Source organism: Seriola aureovittata, chromosome 2 (genome assembly GCF_021018895.1).
Source record: "Seriola aureovittata isolate HTS-2021-v1 ecotype China chromosome 2, ASM2101889v1, whole genome shotgun sequence".
Lineage (NCBI taxonomy): Eukaryota > Metazoa > Chordata > Actinopteri > Carangiformes > Carangidae > Seriola > Seriola aureovittata.
The window spans coordinates 22108811-22128412 of NC_079365.1; the positions used below are offsets into that span (position 1 = coordinate 22108811).

The window sequence follows — 19602 nt, forward strand, 5'->3', positions numbered from 1 at the left end:
CAAACAAAAGCGAACAGTTAGGTCTGTTCCTAACTCAATTTGAATTACAAATATTTACGCTGTGTGGTCGTAACGAATGACAGTTGAACGAATTTCATACAAGCTCTTATTACAATTTATTACAAATGTGCATTTCTGTTTTGGTGAATGCAAACCTCGACATACAGATGCACTCATTAACTGTACATCCCATAGTTGCTTCACTTTTGAGTTGTGGAAAGTATATCTTTGCAAACATCCATTCAGATCAGAAATTCTGTCCTCGGGCCTCATGAAGCCATTTCTGTGCTTGATATATAGGCTATATAAAACAAACGAAAGGGCCGTTAGAAAAAAAAAACCACTTTGCCTTTGCTCCTGCGCAGTTTCTATGGTAACTAATAGAGAGAGAAAAAAAAGCTTTTTTTGTTCTTGTTATTGATGCATTATTTCTTTGTATGCCACTGTATTCAGAGATGTAAACGTGTGCGGGAAGATAGCCTATACATCAACAACAAACAAACAAACATGTCACAGACTGCAGCTGGATGAGGACAAGAGGATGCAGTGTTTATTTAAATTTTCAGCCACAGTGATTGGATTATTTATGGTGTAACTTACATTTAATGAGAAGCAGGCAGACTCCCCTTTGTATGTTCCGTTTGTTTAGTTTTTTTTTACTGGGCCACAGTTTGAGTTTATAAAATCAGAAGGTAGTATAAGGACGCCTCTGCTGCCGCCTAGTGGCTGCGTCCTCACATTACCACAGGGCTGCTCTCGATTTAGAAAGGGTCAGTATTACTTTGGATCTAGCTGATCTTAGCATATATAGACAGTCATGTATGCATATGGGCCTATCCAGTCGTAGAATGTAACACAGGATATTTACTCAAATGCTATACTTATGTACGAATTTGAGCTACTTGTATATTATTTGAGTATTTCCATTTTATGCCACTTTATACAGCACTTACACTCCACTACATTTCAGAAGGAAACAATGTACAATTTACTCCACTACATAGGACTACACTTGGCAGCTGTAGTTCTGTTACCTATTAGATTAAGATTTAACGCAAAACATGTGGAGCTCATACAGTGAGGTCAAAAAGTCTGAGACTTCATCAAAAATCTCAATTTTCATATAAACCTGGAAATAATCAGAAAGTTTGAATTTATTTCATGCCATGTCAAATGGAGAGGGGATATTTAAGTTTCTGCACAATTTTTTGGTCAGCAATTAAAAAAAAATATTTTAACCTAATTTTATTCTTCTTTTTTTCTTCAGTCACCATATATGCTGTTTTTAGTGGCACAATTGTTTTCTGGGCTGTATCAAATGTTTTACTGACTGTAGATGTAGATTACTGTTGATGTAGCATGGGTATATGTGTATATGTATATATACATATATATTTTACTATTGTTAGGTGGAGGCAGCAATTTGTGGTGCTGTTGAACTGTATTGCAGAATACAAAGGTGTGTCTGTTGTTTAGCCTTCCCTCCTTGATATGAATGTGGTGGACAATATAATAGAAACACATGTCAACATAACACACTGCAGTTCAACAGTATACGGACTACATCCTCCAAAACAATTAGCACAGTTTGAACAAAAACTGAACATAGCTAGGTGGTGTTCCTAAAACATATATATATATATATATATATATATAAATGCAGTACTAGTCAAACGTTTGGATGCACTCTCTTTTAAGTGAATATGAAGGTGTGTCCATAGATGGTCTTGTCCCCACAAAGCACTCATCTCAACACTGTGGAGTCAGTCTAGGATCACATGAAGAGACTGAAGACACTGAGACATCTTAAATCCACAGAAGAACTGGGGCAAGATCACTAAGATGCTTGGAGCAACCTGGGTATAATCTATGAATATGCAAATTCAGTCTATTTAAAATGTGTTTTAACTTCTGGAGAAAAAATGAATAAATATAAAAGATATTATTGAACATATTCAATTGGAGGACTTTTATTTGTCAATTGAGTATTTCCTTAAAGAATTTTTTGTAGTTCTGTTTTGCTTCTGAACACTTCCTGCATCACTGCCCCTATTTGATCAGAGGCTGCTGTTTTGACCCCCCTCCTTCATTAGAAGACAATAAAGGACACGCAAGCGAGACCATATGTGCAACAGTAACCAAGCAGATGCTGACAGCTGGGTGTCTCCTGATCAACGCACTAAAGACTAAACCTAACAACAGATTTCAATTTCACACCTGTTAACATGTAAACACACGTCAGCTGCTGTATGTAATCAGAACTTTTTATAGCTTGTTTTTGCTGTGAATTTTCCTGTGAAGTGCACAACTGGGAGTTGTTGCTGCTGTCACCACAGGTAATTATTGCTCTTCTTTTCACTTTATAGCATTGTGTAACCAAGCTTTATATTACAGGCCAAACACAAAATAAAGGCAACTTTTTGTGCATTGTACTTATAATATAGGCAGCACAATACGGTAATACAGAGTGAGGAAATTGGTTTTAAGAAAAATCAAACTTGACTGAATAGAAATTTTATTTTGACATCTTCTCATTACATTTAAAAAAAAAAAAAAAAAAAAAAAAAAGGAAGACCAAAACATTTCTAATCTCCTTTAAAAACTCCAACTGTCTGAAGAAGAACATAATTCAATTTCACCACATTTTGCTATCACAAACTGGAAACCAACATATTTTGTTTTCACATCAAAAGGTCTTCCAAAAAGACCCAGAGAAAAACAGACAGTTGGAAGCACTTTGTTTGGAAAAGGAAACTGAAAATAATGAAGCTTGTGATGCTCAAGTTTCTTATCATCTTGCTATAAATAACCGATAGACTGAAAAAAAAAATAACTTCAGAGTTCTCTGCAAAACTTGTGAAATATATTCTACAAAGAAGGAATGAGGGCCAAGCTCATTCTGGTAGAACTTATGAAGAAACCCACATTATGTGTTCATAGACAATAGTCTTTGAAGACAGGTAGAACCCAGTAGGATGTTTCATCTCAACTGAAGAGTGAGATCAAGCCTGTATATATCCACTCACATCACTTCTGTGATAGTTTCAACCATTTAGAGATCACACTTTAAAAAGCTGCGGTCTGTCCACTAGGAGACAGCAGAGTGACAGAAATGATGAAGTCACCCTAGCATCAATTCTCCAAGCACCTGTGACTGAGAACACACTGATGGAAGAGAATACATGGGGGAGGAATTAGGTTACAAAACAAAGCGCCTGAACAGCTTGGGGAGCTATTAACAAAATGTTCACAACATGTAAACACTGAGCTACTTGGGACTGAAGAGACAAGTTGGGAATGAGCCCATACATTGGTGATATTATTAAAGGTCATGTGGGTAATGTGCATTTCTGGAGCTGGGTATGCAGAATTAGATTTATCAGTAATTGGTATTTAATGGGTCACATTTTCTGGAGCAATCTAAAAATGGCGGTCTTTACACTGAGTGATAGTTACTTAGAAGTGATATGGGGTGTGGGTGACCCAGTTGGATGTCTGCTCTTTGGTACGCTTGGCGGAGCTGTGGGAGGTGAACAGGGATTTGAAGGCCTCTGATTTTTCCTTCATGTCCTGGATGGACCTCTTGGAGGCGGAGGCTGTCGAAGACTTGGCGCCTTTAGAGGAGCTGGAGGATCCCGAGGGTCCGGGCACATCTGGGCGGTAAAATGGAAAATGAAACGGAAAAACAAAACAACAAGAGGAAGATAAGAACAAAGAAAAACAAGGCAAAGAATTAAAATATATCATACTTTGCTTAGATTTTGTTTGATTTGACACCTAGAAAAAGTGTTTTTAATGCTCCCTGGAATTTAAGGTCCATACTGAAGATATAACTTGATGCTCAAATGTTTACAGTGAAACAAACATGAAAACAAGATAAGTAATTTCAGAACTTTTTCCACATTAAGTCTGACCCATACCCTATAAAATTCAAGTGAAAAACAAACTGCAACCCAGTGTGAACACCCTCTTATGACTGGGGCTGTGGTCAGAATCAACAACTCACACTGAAGCTCATGTTAAATAGTGGTATACACCTACCATCAATTAAAGTGACCCAGGAGAGGGGTAGAAAATTAAAGGAGCTGAGGAAGTACTGGTTGCTCCCTACATGTGATAATAATCTCATGCATTATCCCAAAAATAAACATCCAAGCCAAGGTAAATTAAAAAAAAAAAAAAAAAAAGGTCCCAAAAAATGTGTTATGGTCTGATGAGACCAAGGTTTCAACTTTTTGACAGAATTCCAAAAAAGTATGTTTGGTGCAAAAACAGCACAGCACATCACCCGTGCATGGTGAAGCATGGTGGTGGCAGTATTGTACTGCAGGGCTGCTTTCTGTTTTTCTATAGTAGGAACTGGGGCTATAGTCAAGGTGGAGGGAATTATGAATAGCTCCAAATACCAGTCAATTTTGGCACAAAACTTTCAGGCATCTGCTAAAGAGCTGAAGATGAAGAGGAATTTCACCTTTCAGCACAACAACCCAAAGCACACATTCAAATCAACAAAGGAATGGCTTCACCAAGAGAAGCTTAAGGTTTTGGAATGACCCAGCCAGAGCCCAGACCTGAATCCAATTGAAAAATCTGTTGGGTGACCTGAAGAGGGCTGTGCACAGGAGATGCCCTCGTAATGTGATGAATCTGGAACTTTTTTGCAAAGAGTGGACAAATATTGCCAAGTCTAGATGTGCTAAGCTGAAAGATTCCTACCCAAACAAACTTTGAGTACCGTGATAAAATCAAAAGGCGCGCCAGTTTATATAGGTTATAGGTCACATTAAAAAGGAAAACGTTCTGAAAGGATTTATCTTGGTTTCTTTTTTTTTTTTTTATATATCAAAACCTGCCATTTTAACAGTGCTGTGTAGATTTTTTATATCCACTGTAGGTTATCCTTTTATTCATAATCTGGTAACATCTGAGAATAAAAAAAACAAAACAATCCATTTTAAACAGTAATCTTTCAGAATGACTGCCATGCTGTTTGAAGGTGGAGAGGACTCCTTACATATGCTCAACACTGCTGTCACTTCCAAATGTAGAGTTTATATTTAATCTTTGTTTGTATATGTCAAAGCAAAGTATTAGCTACCTGACGAGGTGCTCTGGCTGTCCGAACTGGAGCTGCTCTCTGCTACATTCACTTGAGGAGACTGTGTGTCATCTGCAGGAAGAAACCAGAGTCAGACAATCCGATTAAGCCAGAGGATAATTCAATGTTGTGTTCAAATAGTCAACATAATTTGTCTTATGGTCAGGAAAAAAATTATGTGTAATTTTTTTCACTGAAGCTTTAGTTTTGATTTGAGTAACAAAAATGCATCAGGTGTTTCTCAGCAAATGCCCTGTTCACTTGTGAGCTCAGAGCCTTGTGCTGTCCTGGAAAACTAAACAGGAAACCACACCAATGCTCTCTGAGGGCACACAATACTGGAGGTCTTTGATCTAAGATTCATAAACACCCGGCCAAACTGTAAAAACACTTTACCAATTCCAAAATCACCAGTTGTAGGATTTGCAATTCTTTGCTTATTGATGAGACTCATGAAATGAAATAAAAACTAGGATAAGATTTCACACGGGAAATGTATAAAGCAGGGCCGATTTTAAAAAATGACAAACAATTTCGCTACATCTTCAGTCACGATGGGAAAGATGCACCTCTTAAATGGGGAAATGATGACCTATAAGTCTGTTCAGGTTCTCAGAACATGTATGAGGAAATTAATATATATATATACACACAGTAAGACAATGAAATGTGACCAATATAGTTTAAAATAAACCACATATGACACATCACCACTGAAAGAGAAAATGTATGTAATATGAACCTTTTCTCATGGGAGCACAGAAAATCTGCTCTCTGCTAAGAACATCAGCGCTTTATGGCAGAGGCAGGGGCCACCTCGCCTGAAAAAAAGGTATCTACTAACATTTTAAAAAAATACACTTTATTATTAACTTTCAGTGGAAAAGAGCACATGAGCTATTTCGAAGTAAAGGCCACACATTTAATAAGTATGAGCCTTTTTCATCTACTAATTAGATAAATTATGAAATGAGATGTGTTAGGATCTATGTTGCTTTTCTACATCTTATATATATCATCAACTTCACAGTATTTACTGAGTTTGCATGCAAGTTAAACGTTTGAATAACCAAGACAACTCCTCTACAGGATGTTCAGAATATTATTCAAATGAAGAAGAAAAGGCTCCAGTGTTTTGTTAGTTGCATGCTTTTGTTTATGTAAATGCTAAACACAAAGATTTGTCTGACTAAAATGAATGACGCCTCAACCAGGCTTTACACAAACCTTTTGATTCTGATGGTGTGGACACAGTTTCAGCTGCTTTGCTCTTCTTTGATTTCTAAAAGAAAAAGGGAAATGTATTGATTACACAATAAAACCACTGTCCCTGACAAAAGTTGAACATTATTCCAAAAAAGGTTTTCAAAGTTTAGACAAATGTTATTCAAAACCTAACAATAATTAAAAGTTACCTTAGTTTTGGCTTTGGCTCGCCTCTCTTCCATCTTCTCCCTCAGCTTTTCCACCTCTTCCTTGGTGCCATTGACCACAATGATATCCTCATCTTTAAACGGGTCCCCACACTATAGCACAGACATGACACCCCAGTTAACAGACACTGCATGTGACCGGCAAAATAGGAAAACCTGTGTAACAACTGCAAAGGCAGTTCATAGTCGGCATCTATGTTTAAAAATTGAAGGGTAAGAAATGTAAGACAACACTTCCTCCACTGATTTAAAAACTGAGTGACTAAAAATAAGCCCTGGTAGATAATTCAGTATTGGCATTAACCAACTTTCAGTGTAATCATATTGCAACTCATGATACAATCATATTGTGTTTTTTATATATAATTACAGTGGAACAAAGCTGATTGTAATAAATATCAATTCAATCATTTCCTATATGTCAAAGCATGTATTTGTTATATTATGATTGTCATTGAAATGCCCTGTTCGTGATGGATGTAAACTTCTGTTATTAACTGAAACACAGGTTGTGCCATAAAAGGAAGAATTGTTCCACAGGATGCATAATTGAGCTAAATGCCTCTGATTTGAACAGTCCTGTGTTAAATCCTTCCACTTACAGTGTGTGAGTGAGCTGAGCATTTTATTCATGGCAGGATTTTTCCTGACCCATACCCTGAAACATAAACGTTTCAAATATATATATTTGAAACGTTTATGTTTCAAATATATATATTTGCGCGTAAGGCAAGTTTAAAGATGTATTCCTCTTAAAAAAAAAAAAAAAAAAAAAAAAAAAAAACGTTTATCTTGAAAAACACATAATCTCATAACATGACATACGATCAGGCTAAAAGCACAAAAACTGCACTTAAAAAAGGTTCAGGTGCAAAACAGGCAAGGGGATGTACTCCTACTTTCACTTGCAAAACAATGATTTGTTTATCCTGCTGGATGGAACTCTTGATTATGAGGTTTCTGAGGCAGGGATAGGTAGACTGAAAAAACAAATATTATAATAGTCAAACTATTTCTAAACACAGCTGCATTTCTTCAGGAAAAAATAAATATGTAAGCATACTCTGTGCTGAACAGTTATATATCTGAACAGGCAAAGTCAGTAAGTTGCTTAAAAAGACATTGACGTAATGTGTGGGCTTCTAACAGCGTTGCACCAAAATTGTTGGAATTTGTAACTATGCTCTTTAACCCAGATAGAAGTACAGTCAGAAGCACATGACTATGATAAGCTAGAAACCTGTTAATGACCAATGACATCCAGTCAATGAATCTTGTGTTTGAAGCGCTTTACAGTCACACTGTAATGTATGTTCAATAAATAAATAATGTAGACCTATTTTTAAATTCATTATGTTTTAATCCACTATTCTATAAAATCTAAAAATCCTCCTGGTATGGATCTCCCACAGATCTAGCTGACTGGGTTTGCCCTGCTCTCTGCTCTTGATGAGGTTTATTAAGTCCAGTTTTACTGACCAGTACATTATTGGGTATTTTACTACCAGGATACATCTAATTTATGTAGCGCAGTTTGTAAATTGTTGTTCATAGTTGCATTTTTCTCAGACAGGCCAACCTAAAACAAAAGATGGCAAAAATCTCAAATTCAAAATTTTGTATATTAGTCAAAAATGATACTAACACAAGCTGTGTGACTGCTTCATAAAGAAGGGAATACACAGCCATATACAAACACAAATATTAAACCCCTGAGTTACCAGCAGGGGATCTATTGTGTGGCCGTAATGCAGGCTCAGTGGGTGTGAACTCCGGCCATGTGCTCTGTTCAACACAAGAGGGATAATCTCAGAAGCTGACCAGGCAGCAAATAAACTCTGTGGGTGCTGCTCTGAAGTCCGTCGCTCTGCTGTTGCTATTACCCGAATGACACAGGCCACCGGTGAGCTGGGCACCTTATTGTCAAGTCAGTCAGCAAATCAACCACAACCTTGCTTCAACATTAAACCGGCCACCTGACAGACGACAAGAAGCTGAACAAGGCGGAGAGCGAGTACTCAGTGGAGGGACACTCTGGATAATTTGACATGTGCACCCGCGACTGGGGAGATGAACTGCAACTTAACACATTTGAGAGAAAAAAGAAGAAAGGAACCTGAGGTAAAGGGGACCAAGAAAGAAATAATGTAAAGCAAGAAGAAAAAAATAGGAAAGACGGAACACACCAGTGAGTAGGAAACTGTATGGGGGAGGAGAGTGGAAAAAAACCTTAGGGAGAGAGAAAGAGCGTGTGTGACGTGTTTCTGTGTGTCAGGTGTATGCATCACTGCTGGTAACCAAGCGGGGACGGCCCTAATCTCATGGGGCTGTTGTAGGGAGGCGACTTAATCAGCAACGAATACAACCAGAGAAAAAAAACACACTCGGTCATACTCCGGCACGGTCTCAAGCTCAGAGAGTGCAGCTTCCTGGGTCTCTCACTGCCAAAGACAACAACGAAACAAATGTGATAAGTTTAGCATGAACAGATAACAAAAGCTACTCCTGACGCTGTTCCTGTTTTTGTTGATGATGTTTCCAATGGATATAACTCTGCCAGACCCTGGATGGATTGAAATAACACATTTGGAGTAGCAGTTTGATCAACAATGATCAGAACAGGCGCTGATGTCTAATGTTTTATCTCTTCATCATAAGTACTACAAAGTGAACTGCCTCAGAGGTAAGATGCTAACCCTGCCCAGTCTTTTGCATTTTTCTTTACATACTGTATCTGCATGTGTTTACATGTGATGCGTTGATATGAGCTTTACATTTTTGATGTAGACAGACATAAACATGACAGATAGATATAATCGCAAAATGAATGTGAAATGATTATTATCACAAGCTACGATCAAACGGTTTCTGGCTGAGCACAAAAAAGAATCCCTGACTACAAACACTGAGCACAATAAAGCAGCAAGCTATTTCTTACTGCATTTACGTGCTGAGGAGTAGTTGGTTTTTCTCTCAGTGAAGGATTGGGTTGTGTGGTGGTGGTGGTGGTGGTGGGGGCGCATCTCAAAAGGAACATTAGAAACATACACATTTCCATGGCAACCCCCTATAGATATCTTCTGTGCTGTTCTCAAGAACAAAGGGGGGTTAAAGAGCAGTTAAACACCAAGACCAGTCATGAGAGATGCCCTGAGCGTCTTTGCTATGAAGGGACCACTGGAGTTTCAAATCCATTTTCCTGCCCATACAAAGATTTCTGAATTATACATGAGCTCAACCACTCACAGCCCCTGGTGAAAGCAACATTGCAAAATATGCATAATGTTGAGTATAAGGAGGACTGTAAACAGCTACATACAAATGCTACCTTTACAACGCTTAAATTATTCTGAAGTCAGTTTCAAAACCTTTGGGTGTCCTCATATCTCTCAAAAATGTTGTTTGTTTACTTAATGCTTTCTGTTGTACCTTGCACATGTGGCTCCTAAAGTTTACATGAGTTTTCAGATGTTCTGCCAAACTTGTTCAGTGAGTCTGTATGGTGTCTTTTAAATGAGGCTTTAATCGCTTTAATTATTGTCATCAATTATTTGATAAATGATTAAATAACAAAATATAGCCATTTTTAACTACCCACCCACAAAGTATTTTAATTATGCCTGTAAAATGTAATGCTAATTTCATAATAACATGAAACAAACAGATTATTTAAAAATTCTAAATAACATTTTCTATTGCTCAACCAATTGATTGATCAACTAGCTGTTCATTATAACATTTCAATTCATGGTCCTAATAGAAATTAAAGTATTTAAAAGGTGTTTATAAGTGTTCTACTTTGTCAATTCTCTCTATTCTTGCTCCTATGTTTTGTCAAAGCTTCATGTACAGATTCCTTTAATTGGTTTTGTTTTGTTTTGCATTTCAGTTGTGGCAGAAAGTAGAGACACTATGGGTGAAATTTATTCCACGGCATGATTATAAAAATCCCATTATGATAGATAAGTTATAATGCTATATATTTCAAGAATGCTACTATTAAATGCTGTGTTTCAGAAAGAACTGACAACATGCTGTCAGTTATGCGTCACATCTCAAATATCAATTATCAACAGACTAAAACTGGTACACTAATCTACAATTCTTGAGCTGAACGCCGGCTTCATCAATTTGTGCTAACCTACATATTTAACCCTATTTAATAACCCTCAGGAGTACAGGACCCTTCTGCAAATAACCAAACTGCATGTCTTTCTTGCAGGAGTTTTATCTGTGGTGGTGCTGATTGGATAAGTTGAAGTGGGGCTATTATGCACCAGCTTGAGGGGACAAAATGCAGCTTCTTGTTGTGCCTGGGGATGAGTATTATTATTTGTTCAGTAATTTATTTGAGGGCTAGGATAACAACAACAGAGCCAGCAGAGCCCAAGCCCCTAGAGCCATCAAGTTGCAGACCCTTTTCCACTGAATGTAAAAGTTTTCTACCTGGCACTGATGAAGGAGTAGAATGGTACCACCGTGACTGCCAGGTATGTTCGATTTTATTTTGTATGCAAAATGTATGTCAAAAATCTATGGTAAACATTTGTTAGCAATGAAATGCACAGAGAATTCTGGACTACATTTTCATTCACAGAACTTAACTAGATGCTCTCTTGTGCTGGGATCACACCAGCCACGACGCGCGTCAACAATTTTCACGTCCCAAATCATGAGTACTCAGTAGTTATTACTACATTATTACATGAGTATTCAGCACTCGTGGGTAGGTGCTAAATTTGGACAGAAACTGTACAGCACTGGCACATTAGGAGATATGACAGCACAAGCCTGTCAGTCATATTGCACATTATGTTTGAGAACAGACATAAATGAGATTCTATGGTAGTGACGTGCTGAAAACAAATGTTTAACTACAAAATAATTAACCCAATACAATAATTTTCCAAATCCATTATTGAGTGTAAGTATGCTGACTAATACCAGTAAAGATTGTTCCACAAGTAAGATAGTAACAGTTGTAGTGATAATATATCTCTTCTGCAGGTGGAAAGCTATATTCTCAATAGTCATCTGCAGTGTCCCGATTTGACCCAAAACCTACACTTCATCACAAGACCTCTGAGCCCTGAGGAGGAAGAATACCCTTTAGCATTCATTGTGACCGTTCACAAAGAGCTGGAGCTTTTTGTGCGATTGCTGCGGGCCATTTACATGCCGCAAAATGTCTACTGTATTCATGTGGATGCTAAGGCTCCATGGGAGTACCAGATGGCCGTACAGAAGCTAGTAAGCTGCTTCCAAAACGCCTTCCTCTCCAGCCAAAGCGAGACAGTGACCTACGCTGGCTTTTCCCGCCTGAAAGCAGATTTGAACTGCATGAAGGATCTCGCAAAGTCCAAGATAGGCTGGAGGAAGGTGGTGAATCTGTGTGGACAGGATTTCCCTGTCAAGAGCAACCTGGAACTGGTGCAGTACATGCAGAGCAAAGAGTGGAGGGACAGAAACATGACACCTGGGGTCAAGCAGCCGGTGTCCATGAGGTACAGGACACGGCTCCAGCACAAGGAGATCATGGGGTCACATGTAGCTCGGAAAGGGTTGGGGCTGAAGAAAGGTCCTCCTCCACACAATCTGCAAGTGTATTTTGGAACAGCTTACTATGCTCTCACTAGGGCCTTTGTAGACTTTGTTCTGAAAAGCCCCATAGCCCACGACCTCTTGGAGTGGTCCAAGGACACATTCAGTCCAGACGAGCACTACTGGGTGACACTCAACCATGTCAAAGGTAAACTGTCTGTTTTGAATGGATATACAGACATGCAGCAATTTTCTTCTAGTGCTGATGTAACCTTTTTTCTAAGTTCTACAGGACAAATCTTGGTAAAAAAAAAACAAAACTATTAATTATTAATAGCGTTATTATGATATAACACAAGGAGACATAAGATACAGAAACACAATCGATGCAACATGGTCAAAGAGCATATTTGATCTTTAAATAATTTTTTGCACTGGATCATTGAGTTAGTTACTGGTCGCAGTGTAAAAACTGGATTATGGAGTCTTGGATTGGCTTTACACTGAACCACAGCATGTCTGAGGCAATTACATTAAGTGTGTTTTCATCCACCAAGTTTTAAAACTTGCTTAGTGGAAACAGCAGATATTCAAAAAAAAAAATAGTTTGAAATATTGCAAACTTTCTACACCCGGCAGAGGTGTAAATGTTGGTGCAAAATTTGGGTGTAGTACTGGCACATTAGGAAAAATGACAGCACGTGGTGAAACACTGTAACACTGCCAACTATTGCTTGCTTGAAGTGAACAAATTTCCTTTTCTTTTATCCCACACATACTGTATGACAAGTGTAATCTACAGCATGTGAACATTGAACGTATATTATCTAAAATGAAGATAATGATATAAACATTAATATTTATATTGTCCATCAACAATATTTCAATATTTTATTACAAGGTCCCTCCTCATTCCCTTCCCTCCCACCATTTCTGTTGTCACTACACACCCTTTGTGGCGGTCATTTCTCACACTTGAGTAATGCTTGAGTCAAATCTCAAAAAGGGAAATTTTGGTGAACTGAAATGACTGTTTCCCTCTTACATCAACGGACAAGCATGTTACTTATTAGGAAATATTCCCTAACTTGATTATGGAACTGACCAAAGAAATCAAATGAACCCCTGGGTGTGTAAAGAGGGTGACTGAAATGAGATGGGGTTATTTCCCCTAAGTGTAAGGGTAATCAGTAAAGTCTAACAAACATATAACTGTCCTGAGGTATCAATACAGCAGACCTTAGCCCATTCTTAACATCAACCCTATAGCTTTTGCTCTGAACCCTCATAGGCTTTAACGGATATCAGTATTGATATTGATGGCTTTTGATGGCCAATAGACCTTGTCATTTCTCCATTAATTGGGATTGCTAGTGTGAAGTTAATGACATGTTTGTTTTGTGTTTCTGCTTGTGATTTTCTGGGGGCTGCATTTGAAAAATCATACTTGATCAATAAATACTAGCCCTGCTTGGATGCCTCTCATAGAGGAGCTTCAGGAAGTGGTTGTGCACTGCTCTATATAGGTAATGGAAAGCTTAAGTAGTGTGGTGAAGAAGCTACACCAAAGAGGCGCATGACATTTACGATTTACAGGAAGTGGTTTCAAACAGCCAGTTTCAGTTTTACAAGAAAAAAAAAGATTCCATGAAAAGGAATACTTTACTTGACTAGGCAAATGCACATGTGGTTAACCTCTGGACAAAGAGCATGGATAAAGAGCAGTAACACAGCCGGTTCCCTAAGCTTTTCTATGAGAAACATCCAAGGCCACCTCCCACGCAGGGCTAACTAAATCCTTTGAATTCAATTACATACTAATTATTCATTTTATCTGGTTATGTGTTTGCAGAAGCTCCAGGCAGCCACATAGATGGAGGTTGGGCTGGAGACATTCGGGCAATCAAGTGGAGGGATCAAGAAGGAAGGACACACAGTGGCTGCAAAGGTACAGTACAGTAGAACATGTCTATTATTGGAGGTAATATTTTAATGATCAATATCTGTACTACAAGGCTTATCTATGGTCTAGTTTAATTCTTGATACTATGACAATGTCATCTAGAATCTGTTATGTGAGTAAGTATATTTTCAGAAACTTAAAAACAAACTAGTATTAATTAACATCACATTAATAACACTAGCATGCCTCATACTGTACCTGTGTCCAATGAAATAAAAATGTCTCCTTACTCTTTGCCTTAGTTATGTTTGGCTCTTTAGCCCCGAACAGGATTACAGGACCATTTACTGGCTAAGGCAACTCAAGATTTACTCAACAAAAGAACTGATAGGAGGATTCCTCTCATATGATGTAATCTCTATATGGTAATAGGTTTAGTCTGTCTGTGTTTTATATGACCTTTCACTGGTAGAAGATGGAAAAAAATAAGTTTTATGTAACAATAAAATACACACATCTACGTGACCAAAATTGTTGATGTCATTTTCCAGGGCATTATGTACGAGACATCTGTATCTATGGATTTGAAGACCTGCCTTGGATCATTAACAGGAACAGCATGTTTGCCAATAAGTTTGAGAGAAACACCTTTCCCGAGGCCCTGGACTGTCTGGAGCAGTGGCACAGACACAAGGTGCTGAGTCAGGCAACTGTTCCCATAGACCCATCATGGCTGCTAGCTATACAGAGCAACTCAAGCAGCAGCAGCTACTTTAACAGCAGTGCTGAAGCATGAAATCGCTGTTGATATCTTTAACAAAAGTCGGGCTACATGCAGTTCATACTATTTGCACTTGTTCAGTGACTCTGAATGTCAAAGATGTGAGCAGGAAAAAACTGAACTGAGAACAAAGGGATGATGCACTGTACACTTCCAGCGTCTGTAGCACGACTACTGTTCACAGATATATTTGTCTATTTATTTTTTGATAATCATGAGAGTGTATAATGCCAGTGTATTGCCAGAGGATTAAAAAAAATAACTTTACAGTAAAGCAATGCAGTTTAAGCAAAAGTGCAGTGACAACTTTGAGACAACTAGACTACACATAGTATTGAATAAACTACTGATTATACATTTAATATTGTTTCATTTGATTTAATATTGAATATTGTTTAATTTAATATTGTTGAGTATGTTGTCCAGTTTGAAACACACTTGTTAATAAAATTATTGTCAGTTCATCTTTTTTTTTAATGAAGGAGTTGCAGGTGTAAACAACTAAACAAATAAAGACCTCTCTTCCCTCTTTAAAAGACACCTGATGTTTCATCGTAATTTTCACTTCATCATCTACAACTTATGTCAGAGTGACTGTGAACATTAGATCCCCAAATAAACTGTGATTTTATTTTCATTAAGTGCGATACTTTCCCTTCAACAGACATATCAACAGTGACAGGAAATAATCAGCAGTATTCTTCTTCAAAAGTAAGACTCAAACTGTCAGAAACCCTATTTTTGCATCTGATACCATGCCACACCGGTAGTGTGTTATCTACAGTGATATCTGCTTATTTGCAAAGCATTAGCACTAAGAACTCTATGTGTGAATCAAAGCATCATAGCCACTGCCAAACACTAACAGTAATGGGGAGCAACTGCATGGAAGAGTAGTTTAAAAATCTATCAGGAAAATGTAAAAAGATTCATAGTTGGCAAACTACTAATCCATCAACTGTTGCAAACTCAAATATATCTCCATATTTTCATGAGTAAAACTAGTCCATAAACAATGTACATTTTTAGGGAGTGTTTTTTCTGAATATTTAAGTGCTTTCATGTCTGTGACATTTTTATACTGCCTACAAAGTCAGTATAAATGCATGGACATAAAAGTGATAAGAACAGGGGTGACAGGGAAAGACAGAACTAAATAATGCTCACCTTGTGGCAGATTTCTGTCTTGACCTCCTTCAGGGCCCGGTCAGAGAAGACACAGCCACAGGTATGCAGGTAAGAAAACCTGAAAAGGAAATATCAGGGAATATAAACAAAACAAAACCGTAAGAAAATGTTTCTTTCTTGAACCCTTCCAGTCTTTTTTCTATTCTTTCTGTGAAATGTGGTGCATTTTTAACACTGTTAAATATGAACCAGTGGACGAAAGATTTGATACTGGTAACAACAACTGATAAGAGCCTTCCAGTGTTTTCACAATACATATCTTACTTATGAATAACACGGAATATAATTTAAACAGAGGAATAAAGACACAGCTCATGTTAGACACAGATATCTCTAGAGAACACACTGATGAAGATGATGTTACTTTAATGACATCATGTGGTCAACAGTGCGCTCCCCAAGAATCTAAAGAGTCTATGAATTAAGTCTCACCTGAGCAGGTTGAAAATATTAGACTACAGTACAACAGGTGCACATAATTGACCTTTTGTGTGCCAGCATTTTGATTATTCTTAAGTTGAATCCCTTCTACTTGGTAATGTTTACCTGTGCTTGCCATTCATCTCCAACCCTACAACAGGGCAAATGAACATGCCACAGTGGATATCCTCATAACGGTCTCCTTTAGCATTTCTTCTTTCTCCCTCCCACTCAGGATTATCGGTCAAGTTCAGTTCCTTTATATCCTGGAAAAAGAGTAGAGGAATGAACATGCACAGAAAAAAACAACAACATGAAATCAAAGAGAAATGCAGACGTATAAATCCCCAACACACAAATAAACTCAAATAGACTTAGAAATAGGAATCTTTGTACAAGACTAGAGTGACTTTACCACACCTTTATCCCACGGATGTGTGCAACAGCCTCAGCATTGGGTCTGTCAGCAGACTTATCCAGGAGATATTCAATGACAGCATCTTTGTTATAGAGCCTGAAACATAACAGAAACACATAAACAGATATCTAAGCAGGCACAGAAAACGGATGGCCGGACTCTGCTGGTGGTGACAACCTCATTAGTTTTCTAGTTAGATTTAACACAGGTTTTCACTCAGTGTCACATTATCAAGTCATCTTGTCTCTACAGTTGTAACAAGGCAGCTGATTATGCCTGATTGACGATTAACAAACACTTAGCTCTCACCTTCCCAGGTCGCAAGCAACGATGGGGCGTCTGAGTTTTTCCTGGCTCAGGGCACAGTACTTCCATTTGGCGGCCAGCTCTGCATTTTTATCGACCTAGACACACAATTAAAACGCCTAAATCAAAAAATGTTCCACGATGAATGTAAATATTGTAAATGATGTGTTGAACGACTCTGTTAATTAGTCCACACTGAAATGACAGCCACGTCTCTCTTGTAAAATATATCTTCTACCTCAACAAACGACAGATAAAGGACAGAATAAATTAATCAACCAAAATACTATTTATTATTAAACTTCGCCCATCCTAATGAATGTTATACATCCGTAACTATTGTATTTTGAAGGCTAGCGTTAGCTAGCTAGTTAGCTTACCTTCGTGCGCATGAAATCTTCAACAAGTAAACCCTGTACATATTTGATCCGTTCATTGCATAATTTAACTTTCAAACTACATAGTGTGCCTAAAACAATTACAAATTTAACAATTTAATCATTTTCAAGATAAATAACTACATTAGTATACTGTTTGCATGCTAGCTGGCTAAAAGTTAGCAACCTACAGGTAGCTTTCCTCGACGACACGAAAGGTAAGGTAACTGCAAAAGAAACGAGCGTAACACACCTTCTCGACTTTTTTAGGGCCTTTCACCAACTCATGTCTTTTTGGGATCGTGCCTCCATCACATCCCATCTTGACTGCCGACTTGTGAAGTTTAATCACCCCGTTAGCTTACTGTGGACAAAGCTACTCAGGTTGTAAACAAACAACGAGAGAGCCGCAAACATCGCGGGATGTGCGGTTAATATGATGTCGCCCTCCAGTGGCTGAATGACCAAAACATAAAAAAATTCAGCTGTAGTTTGTAGCTTCAGCCACAGTGTGGAGGCCTCAGTCAAAATATCACTTTACTAGTTTCTGTTCAGCAAGCAGCCCAGATAGGAGCTGCCGGTGAAGTGGGAAGCAAGTGGAAATTTACCATTTACCATTTTAAAAAATAATTTTATCACTAAGCTGAGGAAAGATAGGCATAATAACCTAATTACTCAGCAACTATTTACCAACAACAACCACTGATAATTACTATGATCAACATATTTTTACCATTGTTTTTATTTATTTTTCACTCCTGTCGCACAGAATGCCACATGCATATATTTATATAATCGACTGTCAAGTCAATCGAAGATCAGAGGAGGATTATATAATAAAGTAAGAAGAAAAAGTTGAGGGGAATAAGAAGGTTTTAGTACAGCATGAAAATATCATACCATAAATTTAATCATAAGCAAACATTTAGAAAAAATGTGGGGAATATCATCATGATGTGACAATTTGCTGCAACAAAAACATGGCTTTGCTCATACTTTTAAACTATACCACCTTACATTATTGTAGTTGTGTATGTAAACTTTGCCCAGATTACTTCACTCTTTAACTGCCCATCCATCTATGAAACATTTTCAGTCCGCCATTAAACCAAGAACTAGTAAGTGACATTAGTCTGGCTTTCAGGCCTGTTGTCAGAGTGGTCTAAAGATGAAAGTTTCCTTGGAAGATAGTTCAATGAGTGCTAATGAGATCTGTTTCCTGTGCCTTGCAGGCTGTAGATTAGTTTACTATCGATGGTGCTGTCCAAGAGCGACCATTAGTTGGGGAATACCCCAGTGGAGACATCTCTGGCGGCATGACTGATAATCTGTGTGGAAAAGAAGACTGAATAAAATCACCACGTTGTACTTCATTTTGGCTGAGAACATAGATTTCAACCTCTTTATGCTCACCACACACTGGCAGCTGCTATTGTGGTTCTTAAAATGAGGCAAAATGAACAGATATAAACATAAAAACATTTCTCCATTTTTCCTGTTGGTTCGATTGGTTCTTCCTGTAATTTATAAATTGTGTTATGTGTCTTATTGAATTTCCCCCCTTTCTCACACAGAGCTAAATGTTTAGTATGGATTTTCATTAGAGGCAATGGAGTTAAAGCTCTGTTAGCAAACTATCTTTGAGAGAGTGGAGCACCCCAATCTGATAGTGCAAACCAACACCTCAGGAGCACGCAATGCACAATGCACAATGGCCAGTGGACAAAAGGATATAAAACAATGGACAATGGTCTACGCTTCCTGTCTAGCGTGTTCTTTTAAGAGATCTTATAAGTGGAAAGTGACTCAAATCTTAGTGAAAAGTAAGACATTGTTTTATGTTGCTCCTGTGGTGTACATTACATATAAATAGGAATAGTTTCAAGTATATGAATTGAAAATGCAAATATGTACAAAATGAAAATATGTAAAGCCACAAACTTAGAAAATGAGGCAGCATTGTAAAAACAGGTTGTAGTTCATTAGTTTTTTATCTGATGAGATTCAAAACACCTTAAAATAGCAGATAGACAAATGGCAAAGTTACCCACGTCATTTCACATCTGACCTGCAATCTGAAGCCAAAATATGTCAGTGCCAGTATATACAGATCCTGACTGTACTGATCATATCTGTT

The 19602-nt window shown here is 37.8% G+C and overlaps 2 protein-coding genes across 2 annotated transcripts; one reads left to right on the plus strand and one right to left on the minus strand.

The window, feature by feature from the left end:
• Positions 1 to 528: 528 nt before the first annotated feature.
• On the minus strand, positions 529 to 17876 carry rtf2 (replication termination factor 2). Its single transcript, XM_056402904.1, has 9 exons — positions 17719 to 17876; positions 17092 to 17186; positions 16785 to 16878; positions 16491 to 16630; positions 15924 to 16002; positions 6514 to 6624; positions 6326 to 6380; positions 5099 to 5170; positions 529 to 3653 (listed from the first exon to the last, which is right to left on the minus strand). The coding sequence occupies exons 1-9, from the start codon at positions 17785 to 17787 to the stop codon at positions 3457 to 3459; spliced, it is 912 nt and encodes a 303-aa protein (XP_056258879.1). The 5' UTR covers positions 17788 to 17876; the 3' UTR covers positions 529 to 3456.
• On the plus strand, positions 6651 to 15296 carry gcnt7 (glucosaminyl (N-acetyl) transferase family member 7). Its single transcript, XM_056402892.1, has 5 exons — positions 6651 to 9214; positions 10754 to 11021; positions 11539 to 12280; positions 13925 to 14020; positions 14527 to 15296. The coding sequence occupies exons 2-5, from the start codon at positions 10803 to 10805 to the stop codon at positions 14769 to 14771; spliced, it is 1302 nt and encodes a 433-aa protein (XP_056258867.1). The 5' UTR covers positions 6651 to 9214; positions 10754 to 10802; the 3' UTR covers positions 14772 to 15296.
• Positions 17877 to 19602: the final 1726 nt, after the last annotated feature.